Source organism: Microcebus murinus, chromosome 16, assembly GCF_040939455.1.
Source record: "Microcebus murinus isolate Inina chromosome 16, M.murinus_Inina_mat1.0, whole genome shotgun sequence".
NCBI classification, from domain to species: Eukaryota; Metazoa; Chordata; class Mammalia; order Primates; family Cheirogaleidae; genus Microcebus; species Microcebus murinus.
Window position 1 is genome coordinate 11,446,055 of NC_134119.1, and position 20,149 is coordinate 11,466,203.

The 20,149-nt window shown below is 54.8% G+C and overlaps 1 protein-coding gene across 2 annotated transcripts in view; it reads left to right on the forward strand.

The window, feature by feature from the left end:
- The first annotated feature begins 217 nt into the window (after positions 1 to 217).
- Positions 218 to 20,149, forward strand: part of PTGIS (prostaglandin I2 synthase) — a 47,456-nt gene continuing 27,524 nt past the window's right edge. For both annotated transcript variants that reach the window (XM_076010883.1, XM_020281735.2), the window contains exons 1-4: positions 218 to 322; positions 10,615 to 10,738; positions 12,656 to 12,834; positions 15,375 to 15,518. In XM_076010883.1, the coding sequence (XP_075866998.1) occupies positions 249 to 322; positions 10,615 to 10,738; positions 12,656 to 12,834; positions 15,375 to 15,518 (521 nt within the window). In that variant the 5' untranslated portion in view covers positions 218 to 248. The remainder of the gene's footprint in view (positions 323 to 10,614; positions 10,739 to 12,655; positions 12,835 to 15,374; positions 15,519 to 20,149) is intronic.

Below are 20,149 nucleotides of genomic sequence, written 5' to 3' on the forward strand. Positions count from 1 at the left end.
CCCCTGCACATCCCCTCCGAACCTCGCCCCTCCATCACCCCTGCCAGCCCAGCACAGCCAACCCACTCCATCCCCCCCTCCCTCCCACGTGTCCCCTCCGGACCGGGAGGTGGGGGCTGTCCCGCGGCGCCCCCCCAATACCGGAGGCCCCGCCCCCGCCCCGCGGCGCCCGCGGCGGGTGGGAGGGGCGCCGGCGGGGCGGAGGGCTTTACCTGGGCGGCCCGCGTCGCGGCCGCCGCTGTCCCGCCATGGCCTGGGCCGCGCTGCTCGGCCTCCTGGCCGCGCTGCTGCTGCTGCTGCTGCTGACCCGCCGGCGCGCGCGGTGAGTGCCTGCCCGCCGCCGCCACGGGCGCCTCGCTCGGCCGCGAGCCCGGTGGGTCCCCGCGCCGGCCGGCCGCCACGAAGGCGCACGGCGGGCATTGCGGGGACGGGAGGTCCCTGGGGCCGCACACCGCCGCGAGGGTCCGGGTCGGGCCCTAGCGCCGTGGCCGGACCGCGAAGGGGTCTGGGTGAGGACGGGGGTCTGCGAGCGGGGAGAGTGCGCGGAGAGCCTCGGCGGGACCGGGTGGAGGAGCCTCTCCTGCTCCTGAGCCTCCGCCGGCGCCCGGCACTCGCTGTCACACTCTGCCTGCTCTGCGCCCATTGCACTGACGGGACAGTTGAGGCCGCGGGATGTAGGGGCCCCGGGGCTGTCCTTTTCGCGCCCTGGAGCCACCTTCCTCCGTGTTCCGCGTCTGGATTGGGCTGGGCGGTGGGTAGGCTTCCGTGTGTTCATTTGCCTCGGGAGAAACTGGGGCGGCTAAAGGGGTCCCCTACGGGGGCCGGACGTTGCCACCTCCAGGGCCCAAGGGTTTTCCTGCTCCATTGAGAATCTGCGATTTAGGAGGAGAGGTAGAACTCATACACCTCCAATCAGGGTGATAGCAGTAGTTCTTCTTTTCATAAAGTATTTTAAAAATTAATTTGAATAGCAGAATAGATAAGACTGAAGCCCTTCAACCGTCCCCACCCCCTTGCCCTGGGATTCTAGTCCTTTCCCCTCTTCAGGCCTCTCCTGTTTCTCAGTTTGGGTGGAAACTTCAGGATTTGAAAAAAAAATGTGTTTTTTATTTTAGACTAGGTTGAGATTTACAGAAAAGTTGCAAAGATAGTACAAAGAGTTCCTGTATTCCCCTCCCCCGTCTCCCCTGTTGTTAACATCTTACATTGTCATGGTACATTTGTCACAACTGAAAACCTAGCACTGGCCGCATCACTGTGAACTAAACTTCAGACTTCACTGGGATTGCTTCAGTTTTCCATTAATGTCCTCCTTTCTTCCAGGACCCGATCCAAGGTACCACATTCCTTTAGTTGTGATATCTCCTCAGTCTTCCAGATGTTTTAAAAATTATTCTTACAGACATGAGCTTGTAGATAATCCAGAGCAGTGTAATGTAAGGTTTTTCCGCAGCTGAGAAAGAAACAGAGAGAAAGAGTGGGGCCAAACCAGGTGGCTTTATTTAGTGTTCCCAGAGGAGGTTCTGGGGCCCCAAGAGAGGGGGGCCCCAGAAGTCACCCCCGTTTAGGGGCGGCTGCGGCCTTTTATACCCTTTGGGCCTGGGCTAGGGACTTTTGGCAGGAAGAGCTGGGGATTTGCCATTGTGACCTTGGGTGGTCATTGAGAAGTAGGAGGGGCTGGCGGTATTTGCATTTGCGGAACCCAGAAGGGAAAAGTTCTTATCCAGGTGGACATCTGGGTGTGGCTTTTCTCATGGGGTCTGGTCTAGGGAGCCTTTTCTTTTTGATCTACAGAAGGGAGGGGGCCGCCACCAGCCTTGCATGTAAGTGTGTGTGTGTGCGCGCGCTTATTACGTTAGAGTGTTTGAAAAAGCCAGAAACATCGGCAAGTTTTGGGTTTTGAAACAATATGTTAGTTGAATTTTCAGGCACTAAGCTGCCCGTATTTTTCTTCAGCCTCCAGACAGCTTTTCAGGTGAAATTAAAATTGATGCCTTCAATCATTTACCTGCAGAAAAGGAAAAGACAGCAAACTCCCCGATGAAGAAATGAATTATTTCTCCTAGGTTGGCAGGCTCTTTCAGGACTCTGTAGAGAAGAGTTTTCAGACTGTGCCGTTGCTTTTCTTCACCCAGATTTTAGTTTTGACATCTGTTCAGTGTTGCTGCATGGAGATCTAATCCTCTGTTTTGATATTCCATAACATGAATAAGTTGCAGGTTTCTTTGTTCCTTTGTGTTCACGTGCCCATCGATGGACTTGATGGACTTTTAGGTTGCTTTTGGTGCTTTGCTGTTTCAGACAATGAGCTGTGCTCTTCCTGCGGGCGTCCGATGGTCTCGCTTTCCTCTGGGGCAGGAGGGGGCAGCGTGCCCCAGTGCATGGGAGGGGGTACCTGGGTGCCCGGTGCTCTTGGCATATGCAAATTCCCAGCCTGTGGAGATATGGTCAAGTTGAGTAACTGCTTTCTGCCTCAGTTTCCCTGTGTTTAAAATGGAGATGATGATAATAGTAGCTAAGAATGGAGTTGCTGGGTTGGGAGGAATGCCAATTGGACATTCTTTTGGCCAGTTCTTGCCGACTGTCAATCTGGAGAGCTAATCTATCTTTGGGATGAGCCTTTGATTTTTATACCTGTGGGTATATTGGGAGGGGTATCAAGTGAATACTGGAGAGAAGTGTGGGAACGAGGGGGGGGTCACAGCAGCTGGAGGGCAGTACATGGACTTTGGGGACCCCAATTTGGGCCCCCAATCTCATTTTCCCTTCCCAGCTCATCTAGGGGGCACTTTTGTTACCCCCATTTTACAGAGGAGGAAATGGAGGGTCAGAGAGGCCAAGCAACTTGCTCAAGGTCTGCCTGGATTAAAGCTCAGGATAGCAAGGATTTTTAATTTTCAGGAAAAATGAATTCTCACTCTTCCCGCACATTATATTTGTAATCTGACTACTTAAAATTCTTAGAACCACGGAGCCTTAGATAATAAGAGATGCAGCCACAGCAGAAGATTTCTTAAGGAAGGACAATCATGTGGAAAAAGATGGTGCTGTGTAGACACTGACCCAAAGTTTGGGTCGAAACAAGGCTCTCTGCTTCTCTCGTTTCATTCCTTTGCTGACCAAGCCCTGAGATAGTTTTCATCACCCCCACCATATAGCTGAGGCTTAAAAAAGGTTAAGTGACTTTTCCAAGATCATGCAGAGATTATATTCCACCTGTAGCCAGCCCCACAATTCATGCTTGGCCCAGTAAGAAAACAAAAAAACAAAAAAATACTACTTAATCCGTTTAGCAACTCTGTCTTCACTTAATGGTATTTTTTTTTTATTTTTTAAACTTTTTAATTTATGAAAAATTTTAACTATACAGAAAAAGAATAGTATAAGAACCCCTGCGTATCCACACCTTGATTTGACAGCAGGAGGGCAGTTAACGTTGTTTTAAAAATCATGCACGTCATGATATTTTACTCTTGAGTATTTCAGAATGCATATCAAAAAACAAGGATACAGTGAGCTATGATTATGCCACTGCACTTGAGCCTGAGCAACTGACCGAGAGCCTGTCTCCTAAAAAAAAATGCAATCACAATTCCATTATCTTGCCTGAGAATAAAAAATAATAATAATAATAATTCTTCACCTACACTCGAATGTTTATAGCAGCACAATTCACAATCGCAAAGTTGTGGAAACAACCCAAGTGCCCATCAATTCATGAGTGGGTTAATAAAATGTGGTATATGTATACCATGGAGTACTATTCAGCTTTGAGAAACAATGGTGATACAGCACCTCTTGTATTTTCCTGGATAGAGCTGGAACCCATTCTACTAAGTGAAGTATCTCAAGAATGGAAAAACAAGCACCACATGTACTCACCAGCAAATTGGTATTAATGGATCAACACCTCAGTGGACATATAGGAGTAACATTTATCGGGTGTCGGGCGGGTGGGGGGGAGGAGGGGATGGGTATATACAAACATAATGAGTGAGATGTGCAACGTTTGGCAGATGGTCACGCTTGAAGCTCTGCCTCGAGGGGGGAGGTGGGGCATGGGCAATATACGTAACCTTAACATTTGTACCCCCATAATATGTTGAAATAAAAAAATTAAAAAAAAAAATAATTCTTAATGCCATCTAGTTCCTGGTCCAAATCCAAATTTCTGCAAGATTTTAAGCCCAGTTTCTCCTGGGAAAGGGTGGAGCTGAGAGTTAGCAGTGTGACTTCTGGGTCCATTGAGGCCAATGATTTGCCTCGTGGGTATGAGAGACCTCCTCCTTGCTTTCCAGGCCTCAGTTTCCCTGTCTGTACTGGGAGGTGGCTCACAGAGCTGGTCTCTCGGGCCCCAGCCGCTTCATCAGGCTGTTCGCCTCTCTTCCTCTTTGGGCTAGTGCGGCTGTTACCTGGAGCATCAAGAGAGATCTCCTGGGGGTCCAGAGGCCATAGTGTCATTCCCTGTGGCTCAGTGGCTGGTCTGGGCCACTGCAGGATGCAGAATTTGTAGGCACAGATAAATCTGTCTCATTCTAACATGCACTGACCAGATGGGCCAGATGCTGGTCCGTGGCTGCATTCAGCCCTGCGTGTGTCCGGTTGGGCTGCACAGTACAAGGGGAAAAAGAGAGGGGCTCCGTATACAGAAATCCGGATTGCCAACTTGTTGTGAAAAATTGGAAGATCTAGCAACACTTTCCTGGGACTCAGTAGTAGAGCCCTCTTTAAACCTTGCCACAGTCCCCACGACTCCCTATAGCCTCTCCAACATGCTGCTATTCTGTTTAGCACTGTACTTCCTCTGCTGTTTTTTCTTATGTTGAGAAATAATTCTGTGAGTGTGTCTATTTCAAAAACAAGAAAACAAAAACTAGAGCAAGAAGGTTTTTTTCTACACAGCAGGAAGCAGTGGGGGGAGGTTTGGAACAGCATCTGGGAGACCTTCAGTTAATGGCAGACAGGAAACCCTAGAACAGGGGTCCTCAAACTTTTTAAACGGGGGGCCAGTTCACTGTCCCTCAGACCGTGGGAGGGCCGCTGGAGAGTGCGGCGCACATTCCACACATGCGCACTGTGGGCCCGGACGAGTCGGCTGCTAAGCAGGACAGGCAGCAGCAGCAAAAACACCTGGCAGGCTGGATAAATGTCCTTGGGGGGCCACATGTGGCCCGTGGGCCTTAGTTTGAGGACCCCTGCCCTAGAGGCCTGTGGGTGAGCCCTGGGGGAAGAATGGGTTAAAACAGTTAAACAAAAGCTCAGGTTGCTCCAACTCAGCTGGACAACTCAGTCCCTTTTTGTTCCCCATCTGATCCTCCCAGAGCCTGAGGGCCCTACATTACGTTGAAACTGTGGAACAGAGAGGTCAGGCAATCTTGCAGCATCGCACAGCTAACGGATGCCAGCCTCTGCTCTGGGCAGTCTAGAACACGGACGGTGTGTCAGGTTCTTAACTGCACTGGCTTAGCGCCCTCGGCAACTCTGGGAGGCGCGTGCTGCTCACTGAGTGCCGACTGCGCACGTGATTCCTCCGTCTGACACGCACTTAATAAGCACCTGCTCACCCTGTGCCGGCACGCTCCAGGTGCTGGAGGGAGCAGCCTCTGCTCTCGAGGACCTTGCACGGAGGATGCGACACGGCACGTCAGCGGGCACAGGGGCGAGCGACGTCCCGCCCGTGACTCCCCGCCCCTGGCTGCACGGGGTCAGCTGGGAGAGGGAGACAGGGCAGGTGGCAGGGCTGGCGGTGGGGTCTGTGAGGGAGGAATGGGCAGTTTTTAGAGGAGCCGCATCATGGGCATTAAAGCTCTTAGGGGAGAATCAGAAAAGACGTCTTGCTGCCTGAGCCAGGCTGGGCAGGCGGGGGGCGGCTGAGTGGGCGCGGGCCCGGACAGGAAGGTCGAGCCTTCCCTCCCCCCGCCCCCCCAGAGCCTGGCAGTGCCTTGAAGCAGTGAAAGTGTCAGTGGGCGAGGCTGGAGCCCTCAGACCTCAAAATAGAGCCTCCTTCGCCCCTGCTGGCTGAGTCACCCTGGAATGTGGCGGGCCTGAGTTGGGTCGAGGGCCAGAGCCTACGACCAGCCCGGCCAACCCCAGCCCGGCTAACCGCCCGCCCACCGCCCACTGACCGCATCAGGGCCCCGGCGCCTGGGCTCCCAGCTTCCGGCCTTTGTCTGCGTCTCCTTGGGATGCGTCTGGGGAGACAGGAAAGCTGCCAGAAATAACACCTGGCTCCGGCTGCCGGGACAAAGGGCTGGGACAGGAAGCCCCTCCTAGGCCTTGCGTTTGGGCAGGTGGCTGCAATCTCTCTGTTAGATGCACCCCTCATCTGCGAAGTGGGGTGTAAGTGTCCAGTTGGGGTGACTGAGGGCCAGGGTAGTGTCAAAAGCCTGGGCTCTGCAGACCTACTTGGATTGGAAACCCAGCTCCTCTAGGGTGGGCCCCCTGGCCCCTCACACCTCAGTTTCCTCCTCTGTAAGGTGGGCCTGCAGTAACAGTTCCCTCCTCGTGGGGTTAGGGGGAGGATTCATGGAGTTGGTGGGGTGAAGGGCTTAGCGTGGCGCACCCCACACTGCCAGGGCTCATTCGGTAGGTGTTAGCCATGATTACCAAGCAAGGAAACGTTTGGAAAATGCCAAAGCACAGTGCCTGGTGTGTAGCTGGCGCTCAGTAAATGGTGCCCAGGAGTCTTACTGGTCCCTCGTCTCAGCTGCTCCCGGCTAGCAGGTGCCAGGTGCTCTGCTAGGTGCCCTTAACCCCTTTCCTCCCCTCACAGCCCAGTGAGGTCAGTAGTGGGGTTACTCCCGCCTCACAGACGGGGAAGAGAGGCAGAGAGAAGCGAAGTCACACAGCCGGCAAGAAGCATGGCTAGGGTTTGAAGTCAGGAGGAGTGGCGCTAAGTCTGGGCTCAGAACCACCTCGCCCTCCCGTCCCTTACGCAGAAATCGCTGCTCCTGTGTCCTCTCTCCCGGGGCTTTGACCTGGAGCGGCTGGGTGCACCAGCTCACGGCTTGGCAGCGTGCCACACGGGCCTTCGGGAGAGGCTGCCTTAGCCCAGGGGCTCGGCGAGGCGAGGCGCCTCCTCAGGACCCCAGCTTCAATCTGCAATCTCCTCTGCCTAGAGAAGCTGGGCTTGGAACTGTGGGCGGAGAGGCAGGGTGGGGGCTGGGGAGAGAGGCGGGGATGGTGGGGGAGGCCCCTCCCAGGCCCCCAAACGTCATCTCTGGTTCTGTTCCCGTCTTCCCCAGCCATGGCCCTCACATCTGGCCATTCTCTCCTGCCTACCACCCTTTGGGTTATGTTGGGGGACAGCCACACAGAGGGAAGGGGAGGCAGGGGTGGAGGAAGAGGGAGAGGAGGAGGAAAGGGATGAGGAGAAGTTGGTGCTCCCCTGAATTGCTGGGGTGGGGAGTCAGGTGCTAGGCCTGGCTCACTGGGCGCCGTGACCTCTGCTTCCGCCATATTGCTGTCCTGGATGGTCACAGTGGTCTCCTAACACATCTCTCTCCTTCCTCATGCCTCTCTGTTGCGACCCTTTGAAAGCGTAGTCACATCATCTCCTGACTCCTGCTTCGAACCCTCTGGTGGATCCCCACCACGTTGGCATAGAAGCCAGACTCTGACTTCGGCCTTCAGGCCTTCACAGTTTACAGGGTCGTCTCCCTGGTCATTGCCTGCCTCTCACTCCTGCATTCTCCACTGCAGTCATGCAGGCTCCTGCTGTCTTGAAAACTCACCAAGTGCATCCCACCCCAGGGCCGTTGCGCTAGCTGTTCCCTTTGCTTATAACACTCTTCTTTCAGTGAATTCCCTTCTCATCCTTTGGGTCTTTGCTCACATGGCACCTCCTTGGGGAGGCCTTCCTTGACCACCTTCTGTAAACCAGGCCCCTCACTGACTCCCATCACCCTTCTTTCTTTTTTCTTTAGTGACATATAATTCGCATTCCGTAAAATTCACCCTTTTAAAGAGTACAAGTCATTGGTTTTTAGTATATTCAGTGTTGTGCAGCCATCACCACTATCTAATTCCAAAATGTTTTCCTCACCCCCAAAAGAAATCATGTCCCCGTTAGCAGTCACTCCCCAATCCGCCTCCCCTAGCTCTTGGCAACTACTAACCTATTTTCTGTCTCTATTGATTTGCCAATTCTGGATGTTTCATGCACATGGAATCATATAATTTGTAACCTTTTGTGGCTGGCATCTTTAACGTAGCTTAATGTTATTAAGGTCCATCCACATGGTAGCATGAATCAGGGCTTCGTTCCTTTTTATGGCTGAGTCATGTAGCATGGCCTGGGCACACCACATTTTGTTTATCCATTCCTCAGTCAACAGACTTTGGGGTTGTTTTCACTTTTCAGCTATTATGAATAATGCTGCTGTGAACAATAGTCTAAAAATTTGTGCATGAAGACGTTTTCGTAGTGTTACTGCACTTAACCTTTTGAGCAACTGCCGGGCTGGTTTGCAAAGTGGCTGCAGCATTTCACATCCCCAGTAGCAACTATGAGGGTTCCAGTTTCTCTGCATTCTTGCCAACACTTATCTTCCTTTTTAAAAATTGTTATTCTTCTTACTCCCATTCTAGTGGGTGAAGTGGCACCTCGCCGTGGTGTGGTTTGCACATCCCAGCGACTAACGATGCTGAGCATCTTTCCGTTGACCGTGTGCACGTCCTTGGAGACCTGCCTGTGCACGTTCTTCCTGCGTTTTTAAACCGGGCGATTTGTCTTTTCCTCATTGAGCTGTATCTCCTTTATTTTCTTTGTCACAATTCTCACCTTCTGATGAGATTTTTGCCCTTTTGCTTTTTGTTTACTTGCCCTTTTTGGTCCGTAAGCCCCATGTTGTCAGCGACCTTGTCTGCCCTGTCCCCCGCTGGGTCTGCAGCACCCAGGACAGCGCCTGCTTCTCATGAATGGTTGGCGAACGGGAATGAATCCCAGTGAGCAGGAGAGGCGTGGCGATTCTTTCATTCATCCAGCAGACAGGTATCTGGGAGCTTTCTGCATCCCTGTGGCTACAGTCATTTTAAGACTAAGTCGGGGGTCCTGACCTGGGTTTAGGGACCCCCAAAGGCTCCCCTGTGAGCAGCAGCCCTGCAAGGTTGTGCGGCCCCTCTGTGCTCCTGACTGCAGCCCCCAGCAGCCCCCAGTCCCGCCCTGCGAGGGTCCGAGGGTCATGGGCGAGGGCGGGGAGGCTTGGCTTGGGTCAGGGAGGGTGGACTCACGCCGTAGGTTTGAGAGCATTAGCTATTCATTGCCAAGTAACTAACCACCATGCGCTTAGCGGCCTAGAACAACACCCATCTGTTGGCTCAGTTCGGCGGGTCAGAAGTCCAGCAGGGTGCGGCCGGTGCTCTGGGTAGAGTCTTAGGTGGCTGAAATGGAGGCGTCGCTGAGCTGCCCTCTCCTGGGAAGCTCCAGGGAGGAGTCTGGCGGAGTCCCGCCGCCTGCGGTGGCAGCACCGAGGTCCTCATCTCCTTGCCTGCTGCCAGCTGAGGTCCCCTCACAGCTCTCGCAGCTGCCCGAGGTCCTTGTCACGGGACCCTCTTCCTCTCCCTGTGCCTGTGCTTTGAGTGTCTTTTGCCAGGAAGGGCCTGCCCCCCCCCCACCGTTAGCTCAGCCCACTCAGGAGAGTGCTTTTCTCCTAAAGTCACCTGTGCCATCCATCGCCGACTCAACAGAGGGGACTCTGCAAGGGTGTGGCTGCTACGAGTCACCCTAGAGTCCCGCCTCCCCCAGCGAGCTGGGGATGCTGTTATTCCACCCTCAGAGCAGTGTCTGCATTCACTGGTGATTCTGACCTTGGCTGTCACACACGTAACTGTCTCGTCCCTGGGCAGAGCTAGCATGTACCCCTGGGACACCCCTAGAGGCTGTGGCCTGGCCTCTTGCCACCGAGGTACCTCAGACCCTGAGCTGGCGAGGGGTAGTCGGGGGCAGCGATGAAGCAGGCGCTCCCACTGCCTTCTGCCACCCGACTGTGCCGTCCAGTCCCGTCCTCTGTCTGTGGGCAGGGCGGGGAGTGCGAGATGACCAAAGCCCTGGCCCGGGCTGGCTCACGCGACTCCTCTGTGTCATTATGTTGTGGGGTCCTGGAAGGCTGTCCCCCCACCTCCACTGCACCCCATACTCTCTGCCAGACATCAGCGGGTCCCCAGCTTCTGCTCCCACTCCAAGTCCATTCTCTGTCCTGTAGCAGGAAGCATCCTGGAGAAACCAAAGCCAAACTATGTCCCTGCCCTGCTCAGCCCCCCCCCATGGCTCCCACCTCACTAAAGGAAAACCCTGCATGAGCCCCTGTTACCGCCCCAGCATCAACTTCCATGACTTCTCCCTGCTCCCTCCGATCCTGCCACACTCACCTCCTCCTTTGATCACGCTGGGTGTGATCCAACCTCAGGGCCTTTGCGCTTGCTGCTCCCTCTGCCTGGATAGCTCTGCTCCCAGATGCCCCTGTGTCTCCCTCCCTCCCCACCCTCGGGTCTGTCCTCCCATGTCCTCAGTGAAGCCTGCCCTGACCGCTCCATTTAAAATGGCACCCCATGACATATACCCGTCTCCCCCTTCCTTGACTGACCGAAGAGTGATGAGCGCTGTGGCTTCTGCAGGCGACCCGGAGAGCCTCCCCTGGCCCTGGGCAGCATCCCCTGGCTGGGCCATGCCTTGGACTTTGGAAGAGATGCTGCCGGCTTCCTCACTAGGATGAAGGAGAAGCACGGGGACATCTTTACTGTAAGTGCTTCTTGTGCCTCCTGGGAGGGACAGGGATGAGAAACGGGGCCTCATACTGGCTGGTGTGTCTTCCAGTTCCTTCCACATCTGCCCATATGCTGATCCCCTCATCCAACATCCAGCCAGTGGTCCAGCCAAATTCCTATCCATCCACCTGCCCAGCTGCATATCCAGTGCTTACCTGGTGTCCATCCGTTCAGCACCCCCCGGCCTCCTCCCACCATCCCGCTACGCAGTCACTCAACACCTGTCCAGTACTGTACCTCCGTGCGGCGACCTCCACCCATTCATTCAACCTCCATCTGTCCAGCGTTCATCTGCGCACCTAGCATCTATTCTTCTGCCTGTCCACCCAGGGTCTACCCGGCACCCTTCTGCCCTAGTACCCACCCAACGTTCCTTCATATATTCTGTTTCCATCAGACTCCATCTATCTGTTCATCCATCCGTCTTTCCACATACTCTTCCAACATCTGTCTGTTCATCTTCTTATCCGTCATCTATCCCTGTCTGTCTACCCATATTTACCCAGCATTCTTCCACGCATGTAACCAACACCCATCCACTTTCATGCGTGTGCAGTCAGCCCTCTGTGTCAATGAGTTCTGCATCTGTGGATTTTACCCAACCGCGGATCAAAAATACTTGAAAAAAAATTGCATCTATACAAATATGGACTTACGAGCATATATGAACAAAGATGGACTTTTTTCTTGTCATTATACCCTAAATAATAGAGGATAACAACTACTTACATAGCATTTATATTGTATTAGGTATTATTATAAGTCATCTAGAGATGATTTGAATTATATGGGAGGTGTGCCTAGGTTATATGCAAATACTACACCAGGGACTTGAGCCTCCATGGATTTTGGTACGTGTAGGAGATCCTGGAACCAATCCCCATGGATACTGAGGAATGACTATTCACTTTCTACCAACTTCCATTTTCCATATGTCTACCCATCTTTCTATCCACCTGCCACTCTCTATCCAACACTTAGCTATATTCGATATCCAGTGTCTGTCCACCCAGTGTACATCTATTTATATCTCCATGCATCCATCTCTCCAACATCCGTTCAAACAACCATGACCCGTCCATCTTCATGTATTCTTCCAACTTCCACCCAACCATCATTCTTCTTCAGTCTGTTTATCCAGTATCTACTTACCATCCTGTTATCCATGTACCCAACATTCGTACATGTTTAGTTTCCAACCAACCTCTAGCTGCCTTTCCATCCTTTTTGTCCAACATAGATGCGCTGATCTATCCTTCCATTTATCCACCCATTTAATGTTCCATCCACTAGCATTTACCCAATAGTTTCCTTCCTTCCTTCCTTCCTTCCTTCCTTCCTTCCTTCCTTCCTTCCTTCCTTCCTTCCTTCCTTCCTTCCTTCCTTCCTTCCTTCCTTCCTTCTTCCATCCATCCATCCTTCCATCTATCTGCAGTCCATCCCCTGGCATCTACCCAGCACCATCCTTCCTTTCATTCATCTGTCCGTCCTTCCTTCCATCCATCCGTCCACCCACCCGTGAGGCACACAATGTCCCTCTGCTGTCTTCTGTCGGCCTTCCCTCCTGCCTGCTGGACATACGGCAGTAACCAAGATAACAACGGCCTGTGCCATTGGTGGTAAAGAACACAGCCTTTGTTTGATTTTAAAAAGCCCCGAATTCCAGTCCCAGCCCTGCCACTTCTCAGCCGTGAGATCGTGGGCACATTGGTCCCTTTTCTTAGCCTCACTTTGCAGCTAGAAACGGCGAGTCCCTGCCTCACAGAGTGGGCGTGAGGGATTGGTAAGAGAACATTGTCTCTTAAGTGCCCGGCGGGGACGGGCCATGACCACCGGGAGCGGCTGCTGTTCCCAGTGACACTCCCCACTCCACCCTGCCCACTCGCCGCAGGTGCTGGTGGGGGGCAGGTATGTCACCGTCCTCCTGGACCCGCACTCCTACGACGCCGTGGTGTGGGAGGCTCGCGCCAAGCTGGACTTCCACGCCTACGCCGTCTTCCTCATGGAGAGGATTTTCGACGTGCAGCTGCCGCATTTCAGCCCGAGCGATGAAAAGGCCCGGATGAGACCGTGAGTGGCTGCGCAGGGCGCCGTGGCGGGCTGGCGGGCGACCTGCTTCTGCCTGTGCGCCGAGTCTTGGGTGGGCCGTGTGGCTGCGCACCGTGTCCCGTACACACTGGGTCCCGGGAACGCAAACAAAAGCGAAACAGAAACAGCCCAGACAACGGGACTAAAGACTCTTCCCTCTCCTGTCGGCGCCCTTTAGGAGGCAGCCCCGACTTTAGCCGGAGGAGGCCAGGCCTCGGGTCTGCCGGACCCAGATTCAAGCCCCAGCTCCGTCTCTCCCTAGCTTTGGCACTTTGGACAAATCCCTTCCCCGCCCTGAGCCTCTGTCCCCTCCTCCGTGGAGGGAAGGAGAGTAGGCGGGGGGTGAATATGTTTGATCCGCACCCTGTGCTGGGCGTCACCTACCATCTCCTTAGTCTTCACAGCCGCTGGAGGCTGCGTCACTTCCAGGCTCATTTTATAGAGCGGCACCATAGGGCTGGGAGGGGTGACTTGCCTTAGGCCTCATAGCTAGGAGGTGGCGCGGCTCCTGCAACACGAGGAATAGTTTATCCACGAAAGGGCGCGTGAGCACGTTTACTCTGCGTCCATTCAGCAGACATCTGAGGACCTGCTATGCCCTGCTCACCGTCCCAGACTGGGGTGGCGGTGCAGGAGGTGCCCCGTGTTTGACAGGCACACGTTCATATCTGTCCCTTAGCCTCAGGAGGCGGGTATTTTTATCCCTATTTTATGGGTGAGGAAACTGAGGCCCAGAGAAGTGAAGTGACTTGCCCAGGGTCTACTGCTAGTAAGTGGTGGGGCTGGGATTTGAACCCAGGTCTGCTGCCTTCACTACCATCCTCCTCCATCTGAGATGCTGACACAGACGAAACCCTGTGTCCACGTCTAGAGTTCGCGCAGTCTGTGGCAGCCTTCAGCGATCTGTCTCAGGGAGAACGACCTCCCAGAGTGTGGGAAAGTGTCTGGCATCCTCTGTTTTGCAGGATAGCGAAGCAGAGGCAAGGCCAGCATTTATGAGAGGTGACGCCCCGTCTGACCTTGTCTGACCTTGTCCTGTGGGACAGCTGCTAGGAGCGTTTCCGAGCCTGAGTGTCCTGGGTCCTGCCGTTCCAGGGCACCCTGGGGTGGGTCAGCAACAGGAATCCACGGCTCACTGTATCCCACTCCCCCACCCAGGGAGGATCCCAGTTTCCTCCAGTGTCTGCCTTAAGAATTTCTGGAAATTTCTCACAAGCCAGCATGACATCTTCTGGACATAGCTGCCACTTCTGTTGAGGGCCACTGTCTCTGTTGAGGACTAGTGACTGGGGTGACGTGGGGAGAACAGCTGGGCAAGGGTGAATGGCAATGCCGGCTCCCACTTTTTGGGGAGCGTTCACGTTTTCAATGTGCCAGGCACGGTGCCAAGCCCCTGGCACCATCTCACACGAATCACATCTGTTGTTTTTCCAGCCACGTTCCTATTTGAACGTCCCAGAGTCGTTATTGCCAGGGAGTTCATGGACCCCCTCTGCAGGCTTTCCCCTCGTGAATTATGCAAGCACCCAGGGGCTTACTCAGTGTGAAGCTGCCCATCCCACTTCCCAACAGCGGGTGGTGACAGAACCTGCCGTCAGGCACAGGTAGAGCACCTGATCAGCACGGCCCCGCCGTTCTCGCTGCTGCCACAAGGTGTCGCTGTCAAGCACTGACTGTGCACAGCCCGGTGGACATGTGGTTCGCTTGCTGCCGTGGTGTCCTTTCTGGTCTAGATCCCTTCAAGAGGTGCAGAGGGGGCGTAGGCTTAGACACTGATCCCCCTTTCTTGGCTTCTAACCAAATCCTTAGTCGTGGCCCAGTGTGGACTGTGTAGCATGGGGGCTCAGTATGGGTGGCTCTGGCTTCTGCCACACACTCCCCCAGACTGGTCATCTCCTCCAGCTCTTAGGTCCGAGTGATGAGACCAGGTCACCAGCACAGATTCCCTGGACCTCATGTCAGGCTCACCAGGGGTCATGTCTCAGCAGTCCTTAGTCAGGGGACACCATAACTCTCCAAACAGGTCTTCCTGTCTTTTGATTTCAGGGAGAAAGGAGTTGCTTTTTAGTTCCTTCTCTTCCAGAAGGCTGTGGGTCCCTCATCCAAGCTTGTGTGCCCCAGGTAGAGACAGACGATCCTAGTTCAGAGTTGAGACCCTGGAGTTGGGCAGGCCTGGGTTTCAGTCTCAGCTATACTACTTACTGCCTGTGTCACCTTGGGTGAGTCACTTTGCTCTCTGTTCCTGAGTTTCTCATCTGTAAAATGGGTGTCACAATAGTAACTGTTATTCCTAGGGGGGTCGTCAAATGACATGAGATCATCGTGCTTAGCACAATAAGTGGCAACTGGCATTGTTGTTGACGATGGTAGTTATACTGTCATCTTGTTTAAGCCGGTCTCCCACGGGGCCCCACTGCCAGGGGCGAGCTTGAGCTCTGGGATCCTGAGATTTGGGGAGGAGGAGCCTGTGGGTGGATATTTGCCTTTGGAAGCCAACTCTCACACTTTGTCCCCTGCCTCAGGACCCTCCTGCACAGAGAGCTGCAGACGCTCACGGAAGCCATGTACGCCAACCTCCGCACCGTCCTGCTGGGCGATGCCGCAGAAGCGGGCGGCGGCTGGCGTGAGATGGGGCTCCTCGACTTCTCCTACAGCCTCCTGCTCAGGTGAGCCTGGGCGGGGCCTGACATCCGTCCCTGTGTCGCCACGAGCAGTGGCCACGGGGGCCGGGAAGACTTTGTGGGTGGGGGAAGCAGTTTGGGACGCCCAAAGCCAAGACTTCAGGGAAGTCGTCGTACACCTGGGAGCCCAGGTGTTCACCCGACCCAGCCCAGAAGCTGTTAAAGAGACACTGGCTGAGAATGGGGCCTTGTGGGTCACCCAGAGAAGTAGCAGAGCATGACTTCAGAGGCCTCTTGTCCTGTGGCTTCTGGACTTTGGGATTTCATGGACCAGAAAAACAAAATGTTTAAGAGACCAACCCAGGGCCTTAACCTTTTATCAGGCCATGTAAACTCATGTTAAAAACTGCACAGCCGACTGTTCCTTCCTTCGGCGTGCCGGGCACTATTCCGGGCCCTGGGAATACAGCAGGAACAGGACAGGTGAAGTCCCCAGACTCACACAGCTGACACTCAGTGGGCGAGACAGACTGTGGTTATGTCAGAGAGGGATAAACACGACAACAGAGGTCCACAGATGGGGTGATAGCATCGGGGGGGTCTTTCGGCCAGACCGATGGGGCAGGGGCTCTCTGAGGATCTGGCTTCAGAGCCAAGAAGTAGCTACGAGGTACCCACCGTGCCATGATTCTGGGCGGAGGACACGGCAAGCGCCAGGGCTTGGCAAGAGGGCCGGGGTGGCTGGAGCACCGTGAGCTGCAGGGGGAAGTGGAGGTGAGGTCAGAGGAGTTGGCAGAGCCAGGTCTCAACAGAGCCTCACAGACATGGAAGGTTCTGGAATGTATTCTGAATAAGATGGGTGACATCGGGGGTTTGAGCCGGGCACAGCATGGTCCAATTTAGGAGTTTTGAAGCCCCTTTGGCTGCTGGATGGAGGAGGAGGTCCTGTAGGGGGGCGTGGGCCTGAGAAGGGGGCAGGAGGACCCCTCGGGAGGCTGCCGTAGTCACCCAGGGGGTTGAAAGGCGGTGGCTGGGGGGCGGTGAGAGTGCAGGTAGCTGTTGGAGATGGCGTCCAAGGCCCTGCTGAAAGATTTGGCTGGGGCAGGGCTTGGGGAGCGTGGTGTGGGAAGGGGGAAGAGGATATTGAGGATAGCTCCTTGATTTTTAATGGTATCGTTAACCCACCAGCATTTGTAAAAGAAAGGGCATTTCAACCCTCCAAAACATTACAGCAACATAGTTTCAGGATAAAGGGCAGCAACTAGTTGACATGCGTGGGCATGTGGGTCTGTTTACGTACGACTCAGTGTGTGCCTACTTGTCTCATGCTCGCAGCGGCTCTGGGAGGCTAGTACTTCACATGCCCCATTTCACAGATGGGAAAACTGAGGCCAAGGGAGCCTAAGCCATTTGTCCAGAAGCCCACACTGGGGCCCCAGCAGGGCTGGCTCCGGAGCCCGCACCCTCAGCCACCACCCTCGCGTGTCAATGATCCCATTCTTCTGGGTTCATCCTGGAGTGGGGCAGACCCCGTCCAGGGCTGTGCTTGGTCTGGCTGGAGCGGGTCTGGCCACCTGTCATAGTGTGATGGGGACGGAGGGCCGGAGGCAGCTGAAACCACCCAGCAAGTTCACGGCAGGGCAGCCCCGAGGCCTCCTGGCTCCTGCCGTCCTGTGTCCCCATGTGGGCGAAGATGTCAGTGGGGTTGGGGGAGGCAGGGGACAGGGTGGCAGCTGGGACCGTTGAGGCCTCGTGGTGCCGCAGGCACAGTGCCAGGGGACGGATGTGGATCCGGCCCTGCAGATCCTGCCCTGTGTCCCCAGGGCCTGAGGCCTGGGCTGCGGCTCCGGCCTCCTGGCCGTCGGTGGCCCTGAAAGAGGAAGGGAGGGCGAGTTTGTGGAGGTGCAGGTCCGCACGGCGCAAACTGTGAAGTGCCGCCTCTCACAACCCCCAACCTGTCTGTCCTGCGTTGGCCTCACTCAGAGCCACATCCCAAGCCCTGCCGTGTCCTCGTCCTGTGACCCTGGCCTCTTCTCATCACAATGTCCTCCTCGCTGCCCCTTGAACGGGCCAGGCGCCCCCGCCCCCCGTGGGGCCTTTGCAGTTTCTGTTCCCTTGCCTGGGAATGCTGTTCCCCCCCACACACACATCTGTGCGGCTCCCACCTCACTTCACGGCTCATCTCGCGTGCCACCCGCGCAGAGAGCCCTTCCTTGACACCCCCTTAGCGCGACAGCCCTCGCCCGTGTCCAGCTTGGTCCCGCTTGAGTTTCTCTGTGCCACCCAGCACCCCCTGTGGGCCGTGTGTGATTTACACGTGTGATTGTCGCCCTCAGCCGCGTCGCTTTGATCGGAGGTGCCGTGGAAAGGGCCTTCACTTCCATGGGAAGCCTCGTGGTCCTCTGGGTTTATTTTAGAGTTTTTTTAAAATTGCAATTTCAGGTAGAAATACATGCACAGGGAAATCGTTCTCCATTTCAGGAAAAGCAGTGGTGCGAGCGAGGTGGTAAATGGCGACGGGTGTTTGACTGCGGGGTCCGGGGACCACGGCCGGCAAGGCAAGCGCGTGTCTCTGAGAGGGGCTGAGAGGGGCGGCCACGCTGTTCCCGCCCCGGGCTGTCGGGGGCGGGGACTGCGGCCGGGAGCGGGCTCCTGTTCAGGGGGAGTGAGTGGGGGTGCAGGTTCCACAGGTCTGAAGGTAGGTTCAGTGTGTTTTGGGGAAAGCTGTATTGACTGAAGGAGAGCATGCCGTGGACCGCGTCCCCTTCAGGGGCTGCACTTTCCAGCTGCTGCCTTAGGGACAGCGAGGGCGCCGGTCTGCAGAGGAGGGGACAGACCCCCGGGCCGGGGCAGAGGCTCGAGCAGGGCTGACGGCTCAGACGCTGGAAGGAGCGGTTCAGCTCCTCTGAAGGGGGTGGCTTCCCCTGAGTCCGTGGGACGGGCAGGTCATGAGCGCCCCATCCCTGGGGTGTGGAAGCCTCGGCTGGACGAGGGGGAGGTGAGCGGGATGTGGGGGAAGGTGGGACAGTGGCCTGAATGACTCAGAGGTCAAGGACTCAGAGGGACCCCGTAATTTTCTTGCAAGATCAGTGTTCTCAGGATTAATTTCTACCTATCCATCCATCCTTCCATCCACCTATCCATCCACCTATCCATCCATCCTTCCATCCACCTATCCATCCATCCTTCCATCCACCTATCCATCCATCCTTCCATCCACCTATCCATCCACCTATCCATCCATCCTTCCATCCACCTATCCATCCGTCCTTCCATCCACCTATCCATCCGTCCTTCCATCCACCTATCCATCCGTCCTTCCATCCACCTATCCATCCATCCTTCCATCCACCTATCCATCCACCTATCCATCCATCCTTCCATCCACCTATCCATCCATCCTTCCATCCACCTATCCATCCGTCCTTCCATCTACCTATCCATCCATCCTTCCATCCACCTATCCATCCGTCCTTCCATCCACCTATCCATCCATCCTTCCATCCACCTATCCATCCACCTATCCATCCATCCTTCCATCCACCTATCCATCCATCCTTCCATCCACCTATCCATCCGTCCTTCCATCTACCTATCCATCCATCCTTCCATCCACCTATCCATCCACCTATCCATCCACCTATCCATCCATCCTTCCATCCACCTATCCATCCATCCTTCCATCCACCTATCCATCCATCCTTCCATCTACCTATCCATCCGTCCTTCCATCCACCTATCCATCCATCCTTCCATCCACCTATCCATCCACCTATCCATCCACCTATCCATCCGTCCTTCCATCCACCTATCCATCCATCCTTCCATCCACCTATCCATCCATCCTTCCATCCACCTATCCATCCATCCTTCCATCTACCTATCCATCCATCCTTCCATCCACCTATCCATCCATCCTTCCATCCACCTATCCATCCACCTATCCATCCACCTATCCATCCGTCCTTCCATCCACCTATCCATCCATCCTTCCATCCACCTATCCATCCATCCTTCCATCCACCTATCCATCCATCCTTCCATCTACCTATCCATCCATCCTTCCATCCACCTATCCATCCATCCTTCCATCCACCTATCCATCCACCTATCCATCCATCCTTCCATCCACCTATCCATCCATCCTTCCATCCACCTATCCATCCGTCCTTCCATCCACCTATCCATCCGTCCTTCCATCCACCTATCCATCCACCTATCCATCCACCTATCCATCCATCCTTCCATCTACCTATCCATCCATCCTTCCATCCACCTATCCATCCACCTATCCATCCATCCTTCCATCCACCTATCCATCCATCCTTCCATCCACCTATCCATCCATCCTTCCATCCACCTATCCATCCGTCCTTCCATCTACCTATCCATCCATCCTTCCATCCACCTATCCATCCATCCTTCCATCCACCTATCCATCCACCTATCCATCCATCCTTCCATCCACCTATCCATCCATCCTTCCATCCACCTATCCATCCACCTATCCATCCACCTATCCATCCATCCTTCCATCCACCTATCCATCCATCCTTCCATCTACCTATCCATCCATCCTTCCATCCACCTATCCATCCATCCTTCCATCCACCTATCCATCCACCTATCCATCCACCTATCCATCCATCCTTCCATCCACCTATCCATCCGTCCTT